The sequence below is a fragment of the Loxodonta africana genome, chromosome X (assembly GCF_030014295.1).
Source record: "Loxodonta africana isolate mLoxAfr1 chromosome X, mLoxAfr1.hap2, whole genome shotgun sequence".
NCBI classification, from domain to species: Eukaryota; Metazoa; Chordata; class Mammalia; order Proboscidea; family Elephantidae; genus Loxodonta; species Loxodonta africana.
Genome location: NC_087369.1, coordinates 86,233,646 through 86,244,584, shown reverse-complemented (window position 1 = coordinate 86,244,584; position 10,939 = coordinate 86,233,646). Strand labels below are relative to the sequence as shown.

The 10,939-nt window shown below is 37.0% G+C and overlaps 1 protein-coding gene across 3 annotated transcripts in view; it reads right to left on the bottom strand.

The window, feature by feature from the left end:
* Positions 1–765: 765 nt before the first annotated feature.
* UPRT (uracil phosphoribosyltransferase homolog) overlaps positions 766–10,939 on the bottom strand; it is a 56,890-nt gene continuing 46,716 nt past the window's right edge. For 2 of the 3 annotated variants that reach the window (XM_010592708.3, XM_003412714.4), the window contains one exon: positions 766–9,015. In XM_010592708.3, the coding sequence (XP_010591010.1) occupies positions 8,909–9,015 (107 nt within the window). In that variant the 3' untranslated portion in view covers positions 766–8,908. The remainder of the gene's footprint in view (positions 9,016–10,939) is intronic. The other variant, XM_064278568.1, reaches the window with a different exon arrangement.

Here is a 10,939-nt window from a genome sequence, read left to right as displayed (position 1 = left end):
ACATAATCTCACTGTCCCTTAAGTTTCCTATCTAATCTTTCCAGTTGCTATTATCTATTAAATTCCTTGTAGACAGATATTAAAAGAGCACGATGCTCAAGGCTGGCATTCTTTACTAGTAAAGCTAAACTATTGTTTGGTGTTAAGACTTCAGGGGATGATTTTTATTTAAGTTTTAAAGATTACCTAAGGTAATAGTTTCAGGGTGAATACAGCTTCTACGGCTCCAGAAAGTCTGGATTTAATGAGAGTTTGAAATTCTGTTCTGCATTTTCCCCTTTTTGATCAGGATTCTTCTATAGAATCTTTGATCAAAATGTTCAGTAATGGTAGCTGGGCACCAACCAGTTCTTCTTGTGGGGATGGGGTTTCTTAATGGGCTGATGAAAAAGTTCTAGCATTAGATTGTGGTGATGGTTACACAGCTTTGTGAATATACTAGAAGTCATTAATTGAACACTTTAAAAGTGTTAAGGTACATGAATTATATCTCAATAAAAAATTGGGGGAGACAAAGGAATTAAGGGATGGCTTACATGCCTTTATGAGTATGTGCTCACACTCAACATGAGAGGACCAAGGGAGGGTTTCCACTAGGATGGATCCCTCTGCTTTCGTGGGGGATCTGGGGAAATGGGGAGAATACTGGTACAGTTGAACAATTTTTCCCCACATCACCTCAAATTTCTTTTTTCCTACCCGATGCAGTAGTTTCAGGTCCAGGGCTATAACTCCACTTGCTGGAAGCAGGAATGATCCCTAAGCAAGAAATTGAAATTAAACTTTTCAACCTTTATACCAGAATATATAAGTACCCATTGGAATGGATTATATCTTCACCCCATATTGCAAAACTGGGATTGACAATGACTGCAGCTATATTGCTTAGTGGCCAAGATAGCCCAGTAGTGTTTTGTGTAATCTTACTCTATACCAATAGGAATGGACCAAAGGGGAAGCACTTGCTAGACTCATTGCTGCTGCAAGCAATCTGGGCTAGCACTGCCACTGAAATTAATGTTCCTTCCAAAGACAGAAAGGTTTGAGTTAAAATCAATGACAAGTAGAGAGAAAGAAAAATAGTAGCTGAAGGTAAAGAAATTAAATGGCTTACGCAACAAAGGAAAGCCAACATTACACTGGTTCCTCAAGAGAGGCTCATAGCAAGAGAATAATATTGTCTCTTAGCACAGTTATAACAGATGCTTGAAAGGCTGAAGTTCTATGTTTGCTGAGACTACCTCTACTTTTAGTACTTGTCAAGGTCGGATGGAAGTCTGCAAACGTGAGTGGCATCACACTGGAAAACATTCTGTTCACACACTATGATGATAAACAGGACCAATTGTTGATGGAATCCTAGTAATGTGCCAGTTTTTTTTTTTATTATTATTTTTCACATTGCTGTTGTTAGTTGCCATTGAGTCGGTTCTGACTCATTATGATTTTTCAAATTACATCTGCTATAAAGGATATCATTTGGGAAAGAACTTTTCAGAGGAATTACTCTTTGCCAGATCATCAAACCATGCAGTATACAACTTTTGGCAGACTGATCTCTTTGTAACTGTAATCCTTGATAACCAAATACTTAGAAAGGTTTCTGTCTATTATGGACAAAATATAGCAGCTGCATGCCGTAATGCCATAGTGTGCTGTGTTTCTGCGGGTGGAAGCTATTAAATAAAATAGAAACAATGGGTTTCTAATCAGAGTAAGGCAGTAGCCATCACATGGTTGGCTCAAATCTCCACAGGAAATGATCCAACCTTCAGACAAGGAAGGCTACAGGGGCCCTTCATGGCGTATTCAGAGTAAATTACATCTAGGTGTGACTACTACCCATCTGTCATGGATTGAATTAGGTCCCCCCAAAAATGTGTGTATCAATTGGGCTGGGCCACAACTCCCAGTATTGTGTGTGATTTTCCTCTGTGTTGTAAATCCTGCCTCTATGACGTTAATGAGGGAGGATGGGCGGCAGTTGTGTTAGTGAGGCAGGACTCAATCTACAAGACAGTATTGTGTCTTGAGCCAATCTCTTGAGATATACAAGTAAGAAGCGAGCAGAGAGACGGGGGACCTCGTACCACCAAGAAAGCAATGCTGGGAGCAGAGCATGTCCTTTGGACTTGGGGGTCCCTGCACAGAGAAGCTCCTAGTCCAGGGGAAGACTGATGAGAAGACCGACAGAGAGAAAGCTTTCCCCTGAAGCTGACACCCTGAATTTGGACTTTTAGCCTATTTTACTGTGAAGAAATAAATTTGCTTGTTAAAGCTACCCACTTCTGGTATTTCTGTTACAGCAGGACTAGATGACTAAGACACCATCTAACCTCAGTATGGAGACCCAATATTTTTGGGTACACAGCATGTAACCTAACTGCACTTGGGCCTTTATTACACAATGGCAGCAAAATGCCTGGCAGATTAGACAACATTGGCCCACAAGTCAGAATAGAGCTTTTAAAGATATAGGTGCCAGTTTAGGCATTGCAGAACAAACTGAATTCATTTTTAATGAGTGGTATTCAGAAGAAAAAGATTTGTTAGCTAGAATAGACCAATTAGAAGGAATACTTTTCCAGGAGGAAGGAAAAGGATAGGAATCAGAATTGAGTCAGGTAGAATCAATGAATAACTCCGGACAATGCTAGGACTCAGTGTTGGGAAAGGGCTTGTATCCTGACCCAACAATGTCTCTTGACTGTTTAAAAACAGATGGAGGCCCAAGAGGCAATGACCCTTCATCCTTGGGCACACCCTGAAAATCTTATGGCCCCCCAAACTTATGGAAGTTTTTGAACACAACTGTAATTAGTATTAATGCACTCTGTCTGACCTCACTCCAAGAACGAATATCACAATAAGATATACTCTGTACTGCAGTTAGCAAGAATAGGAACCGTCTGAATTAAACCCTTGCACTCCCCACAGGAGGGAAACAGACCCTGTTATATAACAGCACACAGTGGAAACAGTTTCAGTACAATCATGTGAACAGAGTGAGACAAGATGATTGGCTTTGTCTCTACCTGACTTGGAACCTGGAAATAGCCAAATCCTGGCCAATTGTGGCAATGCATATCCATAATTACATCTATTTTATGGGCAAGAGCTAGTTCTGTTGAGAAGGCGTAATAAATAGTTCTCTAATTCTTACTGACTTGTGCAATGAAGCTGAATTGTACCATAACCATAATGTGATATGATGTAACACTGGCATTGCTGATTTTGTCTTATGTAAATAAGCCATATGATAATAAAGATATTGATAATCAAATGTATTGGGAATTGAATTAACAACTCCTCAGGATGTGATATCAATGGAAAATTACAGGCCTGAGGTAGAACTAGATCTAGTTAACTATCGCCTAATTAATATGCAGAAACCCTGGTGGCGTAGTGGTTAAGAGTTCAGCTGCTAACCAAAAGGTCGGCAGTCCGAATTCACCAGGTGCTCCTTAGAAACCCTATGGGGCAGTTCTACTCTGTCCTATAGAGTCGCTATGAGTTGGAATCGACTTGGCAGCAATGGGTTATTATGCAAAATAGTTATGCATAAGTTTATTAAAAAGTACAAATAGCTGTAGACAAACTGGAAATAAATAATTCAAAGATATGAAGATATATGCAATGGCTTTATAAGATTGATTAGTTGCTTCTTTGCTATCCCTGCCCCACAATGGCTCCTCCAAAAGCTGGACATACTCATGCTGATATTGTTACTATATCTGTTATATAAATGCTATACTAAATAGAGATGCTCAGAAAAATATGATCATTTTCCTGTAACAGAGCCTGCACCAAGAACCAGGAGGGTGGACTGTGCAGGAAAGAGTTAACTCAGCAAGTCTGAGTTGCTCAAACCTTGCATATCCCCAGCAGGGTCTGTTTTTATGAATGGCCCTTGTCTGTTTCTGGGAATTGAGTTCTTAGAATGTTCTGACTGATAAAAGTATTTTTGTATGCTCAAAGCTTTGAACCATACTGTACCAGTTTGTCTACATAGTCTGCATAAGCAACATGTTTAGGGTGAATACCTGCTTTCCTTCTGGTGGTCTGGAGTTTCAGTAACAAATGATACAGCTACTGTGTTCCTATGTGACCAAGCCCTAATAAAAACTCTGGACTTTTAGGCTCAAGAGAACTTCTCTGGTAGACAGCACTTCACTTGTGGTGCTACAATTTGCAGCTAGAGGAATTAAGAGCATCCTATGCATTTTTTTTTTTTTATGCAACTCCACCGGGAGAGGCTTCTTGGAAGCTTGTAACTGGTTTTCTCCAGACTTTGCCCCATGTGTCTTTTCCTTTTGCTGGTTTTGCTTTGTATACTTTTGCTGTAATAAAACATAACAGTGAATATAATGACTGTGAGTCCTGAGGTGGCTTTGGGTACCTCTGACACAGATACACTAGAAAATAGCTAATTAATGGAAAAGAAGACAGTCATGGAGGAACAGAGGAACAAAAAAGGCATAAGACATTGTCTTAGTCATCCAGTGCTGCCATAACACAAATACCACAAGTGGATGGCTTTAACAAAGAAAATTTTATTTGCTCACAGTCTAGTAGGTTACAAGTTGAAATTCAGGGCATCAGCTCCAGGGGAAGGCTTTCTCTATCAGCGCTGAAGGAAAGTCTTTGTCCTCAATCTTCCCCTGGCCGAGGAGCTTCTCAGGTACAGGGACCCCATGTCCAGAGGACATGCTCTGCTCCTGGTGCTGCTCTCTTGGTGGTATGAGGTCCCCAACTCTCTACTTGCTTCTCTTTCCTTTTAACTCTCAAGAGATAAAAGGTGGTACAGGCCACACCCCAGGGAACTTCCTTTATGTTGGATTAGGGAGGTGACCTGAGTGAGGATGGTGTTACAATCCCACCCTAATCTTTTAACATAAAATTACAATCACAAAATGGAGGACAACCACACAGTACCGGGAATCATGGCCTAACCATAATGATACATTTTGGGGGGGGACATAATTCAATCCATGACAGACATATAGAATACAAATAGCAAAATGGCAGATGCAAATTCTACCTTAGCAATAATTACATTAAATGTAAATGGAAGAATAACAGCAGACATCTCATCAAAGCAATTAAAAAAAAGAAGACAGGGAAGCAATCTTTTAAGCGCTGAAAGAAAAACAGCTGCCAACCTAGAATTCTATACCAGTGAAATATCTTTCAAGAGTGAAGGCGAAATAAAGACTTTTCCAGACACACAAAAGCTGGAAGAATTCATCACTAGGAGAACTACAATACACGAAATATTAAAGAAAGTACTTCAGGCAGAAGGAAAATAATGCCAAATGAAAATATGGATCTACACAAAGAAATGGAAAGCGCCAAAAATGTTAAGTAAGTGGGTAAATAAAAAATACATTTTTTCCTTATTTCTTTTTACATCTCTTTAAGAAACAACTTTTGAAGGCAAAAATAATAACAATGTATTGTGGAGCTTATAACATCTACAGAAGTAAAATATATGACAATAATAGCACAAAGGCCGGGAAGGGGAACATGAAAGTATATTATATGTGGACTGTGATAAGTTAAAGATGTATACTATAGACCCTAAAGACACAACAAAAAAAACAAAGCATTGTATCTAATAAGCCAACAAGAGATAAGATGGAATCATAGATAATAATCCAAAAGAAGGTAGAAAGAGAAGAAAAATTGAATAAAGAACAAATGGGACAAATAGGAAGCAAACAGCAAGATAATAGATTTAATTCCAATCATATCAATAATCACATTAAATGGAAATGGTCTAAACACCCCAATTAAAAGTCAAAGGCTGTCAAAATGGATAAACAAAAAGCAAGACCCAACTTCAGGCTGTCTAAAAAGAAATCCAGTTTAAATATAAAATACAAACAGGTTAAAATTAAAAGGAAGGAAAAAGATATGGCATGCTAACACTATTCAAAAGAAATCTAGAATGTCTATATTAATATCAGACAAACTAGATGTTGGAGCAAATAATATTATCAGGGATAAAAGGTGGCATTGCATAATGATAAAAGGTCAATCCACCATGAAGATACAATAATCCTAAAAGTTCATGCACCTAACAACAGAGCTCCAAAGTTCATGAAACAAAACTGATGGAACTGAAAGGAAAAACAGACAAATCTGCAATTTTAGTCAGAGATTTCAACACCACTCTTTCAATAACTAATAGAACAAGTAGACAGAAAATCAGTAAGGAAATAGAAGATCTTAACTATACTATCAACCAACTTCACCTAACTGACATTTATAGAACACTCCACCCAACAACAGCAGCATACACATACTTTTCAAGTGCCCACAGAATATTTGCCAAGAGAGACCATATTGTGGGACATAAAGCAAGTCTCAATAAATGCAAAAGGATTCAAGTGATAAAAAGTATATACTCTGATCACAATGGAATTCAATTAGGAATCAATAACAGAAAGAAGTCTGAAAAATCCTAAATATTTGAAAATTAACACTTGTAAATAACTCTGGATCAAATAAGAAACCAAAAAGGAAATATATGAGAAAGCATTTGACTTGAAAGAAAACCACAACATATCAAAATTTGTGGGATACAACTAAATCAGTATTTGTAGAGAAATTTATATCACTAAATACTTTTATCAGAAATGAAGAAATGTTTGAAATCAAAGTGTGGTCCCCAGACCAGCAGCAGCGGCATCACCTGGAAACTTACTAGAAATGCAAATTCTCAGGCCCTGCCCCAGACCTGCTGACTCAGAAACTCAGGTTATGGCCCAGCCATCTGTGGCCCTCCAGGTGATTCTGATGCATACTGAATTTGAGAATCACTGGTATATGCTATTTGAGTGTCATTTTTCTTGTTAGGGTTTTCTTCTTCAATAATCATTCATTAAAAACAATCTTGTCTTGAACGGTCTGTTAATCTTATCTCAAGTTTAGAAAATTTCCCAGATCCAAAGAGTTCTACAGATGATTAGCCCTACAAACAATGCCTCATTTCCTAAAAAGATTCGAATTTCAAAAGATGTAGTTACAATTTTTCTTGAAATCTGAAGGGGGGTGGAGGACAAACACCAGTGGGGAATATGACCCCAGTGAATAATTCCTACTGCACCTGGTAGGCCCTCCATGTGGAATCAAGTTTAATCAACTACCAATCATGTTCCCTGATTAAAAGGAAAAGAGATATGTTATATATAACATGGTTGAAGATATAAAAATAAATTGCTTGAAATGTGGTTATACCTACATTTGAATACGAATGTGTCCGATGTTCTGGAAAGTCAATTCAAACAAATAAAGTCCTAACATAAGAACTAACTCAGAACAGCAGATATCACTTTTCCAACTAATTCAATGCATTAATCTAAAGTAGATCTTGTCTCTATTTAATTTTGCTGGCTCACATGTTTACTGGGACAAGAGGATAAATAGTTTGGCTCCAATGGGCTTTAGTTACAGCTTCTGCAAATTAGAAGCAGACAAAATCTACATTGCATCAAAACAGTTAACTGAAAAGTATAGATGACAATTTCAATGATAACTTGAAAGCAACACTTGCAGTGGAAGAATTTTAATATGATAGAATATGAAGAACCAATCAATTAACCTCAGTTTGATTATATGACAGTCTTCAAAAATAAAGGGAAAAATTTAGCAAAATTCTCCTAGTGTTCCTAGGTTCAAAAGAGAAAATGTAGCCCATTCTACACAGGCTTTCCTCCTCTCCCCCAATCTTTGCTCACTTTTATCAAGCTTTGGTTCTTTCTGAGACATTGCCTTCTGCTCTGAAAGAACAGAGGCCCACGTCAGCTAATTATGGGTCTATGAGAATATAATTAACCAAATAATCAACCAGCTACCACTGTTAAAATGTTTTAATATCAAACTAAAACAAGATTAGGGTTTTAAAAGCAGGCTTCAGGACACAAACACTGATTTCTAAAGTGGTTTTGCTCCCTTTCTGAAGTCTAAATATGGACACAAATACTAGGGATATTCTTTTTTTTTTAAAGCATGATTTTTTCCCATTTTAATAATATACAGTTGACAAATATGTAAAACGCTAATTTCCAAATAAAGGCCTTTAGTAGAAATATCAAAATTAAAAAAAAAAAACAGCATTTTAATTTACTTATTGGCCATAAAACCCAGAAAGAAACTACTCTTTCCCCCACACCTCAGAAAATCAACCACCAATTCCTTTCTAGAGGATTGATGACATTAATAGTGCTTAGCTCACCCTTATCAGCATCCTGACATCCCTGGTTCAATCAGTGTTTCAGTTTCAGTTGCTGAAAATGCCCCACCATCTTCTATATCGCAGTATAACTTGGCAAGGCACTGTTTGGGAAATGAGCCATGAAGAACATAATGGCATGACTGAAGAGTTAACCATACATCCTGGGTCTGCCAATTGCATTAGAATAGTAAAGGAAATATAAAATTCAAGGAGGCATTTTCCTCCTCAGTACTGGGAAGCAAAGAGTACAGAAAGGTAGCAACAGCCACATACATGTACTCTCTCTAGAGCTAAAAGCAAAATACAACCTATAGTGGGCCAAAGAACTGACTCTCATTTGGGTTTTATTTGTGGCTGTAAGCAACCTCCAAACTGAGCAGTTCACAGATTAGGGAACAATTTCAATGCACTGAGGGTCTAGCAATTTACATTAGCATATTATTAAAATTTCCATCTTTTCTAAGAGTTGTATGTGCCTCATTATTGAATTTTGTGCCAATCAAATAAAATAAAGAAACCTCAGATAGTTCCTTTTTACCATACCCATTTCCAAAATTAAAAAGCATCTCTAACACAATTTTCTTTGCCATTCCTTAGTAAATTAGTAAAACAAGCAGACACTCAAGATATAACTATAATATTACACATGATTCATTTTTCTTCAATAACTTAGTCTGTTCCAAAGTATTTCTGTCCAAAATGTGTAGGTGCAACAGGATGAACTTCAGTAGTTAAAATTGTGATCTCTGGAAACTCCTGAATGATTGATTTGGCACCTTCAAAAGATAAAAAGGAAAACTGGTGTTATGCCAGGATTTTTTGGTAACACTAGTCAGAATTCAGGAATTTTATAGTCAGTCACTAGGTCTAATATTAGCAAAGGTCAGAGAGCAATGACCTTGGATATACCTAATCAGACTCAGTGTATATAATGTTTGATATCTGAAAAACTTTGATAGGAGTCAGACTATGCTCCCACCTACTAATAAATTCTTAGAATCAAATTGTTTTATTTTCAAGATTTGAAAAAGGTACTTATTAAGTTATGGCAACTTTTTCTCTGTAGAGTCTTTTTGTTTTGTTCTGTTTTGCTTTAAAGGTAGCTGAAATATAATCCTTTCTGGAAACTGGATCCTATATAAGATGGTTGGTTTCCCAACTGGAACACTATGTAACAAGTACACGACTTCTTTGGTGTGTCAGAGCAAGCTAGCTTTTTAGAACTTATGACTCTAGCTCTGAGGAAATGGATGAGCAGAAAAAGGGAATTAGGATTGGCTAGGTGCAAATGATTAACATGCTCAGCTGCTAACTGAAAAGAAAGGCCTGACAGTCCATTTCCAAAAAATCAGTCATTAAAAACTCTGTGGAGTACAGTTCTACTCTGACACACATGGGGTCGCCATGAGTTGGAATCGACTCGACAGCAACTGAGAGGACCCTAGTCAAACTGAAAAGCCACAGAAGAGTGCCACAGGATAAGATTTTTTTCAGCTATGATGTCAAAGAATAGCATACTATTCTACCATATACAATTAGGGCTAAAGGAAGATTTCTTATACTAACATTAAAGAGCTTACTTTTCTACTCCCAAAGGCAGAAATCCCTATAATTATTTGCTTATTTTAATGTTTTCAATGCTATCTGCATTAGTATAAATGGATGACTAGGCAAACCACTCTTTGTTACCATCAACATTTGAACCACAGGAAAGTTTTGGTTATGACATACCAAAGTAATCAAAAAGGCCAAAATTCCTACACAAAGGCAGCCTGCTCAACAAGATACTCTGGAGCCTCCTCAGGGTTGGCTGAGACTCAGAACCTTTGGAAATGAGGAACCATCTTGGCTAAAAGCCATATATTTCTCTTTATTTTCAACTATGAAACAAATAGAAATTCATTGTAGAACATTTAGAAAATATAAAAAAGCTTGAAAAATAAAATAAAATCACCTGGAATCCTACCATCCTGAGACAATCCCTATTAATATTGTGTGCACATTTAAAACCAAAATTGAAATAATACTGTGCATCTGTCTAGCCTCTCATCCTGAGAAAAGGTTTATTTGGTACCATGTTTAATCCAAGTCTGATTTGAGTAGTCATTTATTATATTTGTTATAATTTGTAAGGGTAGTTCAAGTCAAATCATAAATAGTCATAATTTGTATTTGTCACCTCTAAGCTTGGTGATCCTTCATTTGATGATGTGGAAAAACTTGAAATGAGAAGAAACAGCAGCAAACATCCATTAATAATAGGAATGTGGAATGTACGAAGCATGAAATTAGGAAAATTAGAAATCATCAAAAATGAAACAGAACGCATAAACATCAATATTCTAGGCATTACTGAGCTGAAATGGATTGGTATTGGCCGTTTTGAACTCTAAAGATTCCACAAGAAAACTACTGGAACTAACAGAAAGATTCAGCAGAGTAGCACGATACAAGATCAACATACAAAAATCAGTTGGATTATTAAACACCAACGAAGAGAACTACAAAAAGGAAATCAGGAAAACAATACCATTTGTAACAGCACCTAATAAAATAAAATACTTAGGAACACATCTAACCAGGGACATAAGAGACATATACAAAGAAAACTACAAAACACTACTGGAAGAAACCAACAAAGTCCTACATAAATAGAAAAACATACCATGCTCATGGAGAGGAATACTCAACATTGTAAAA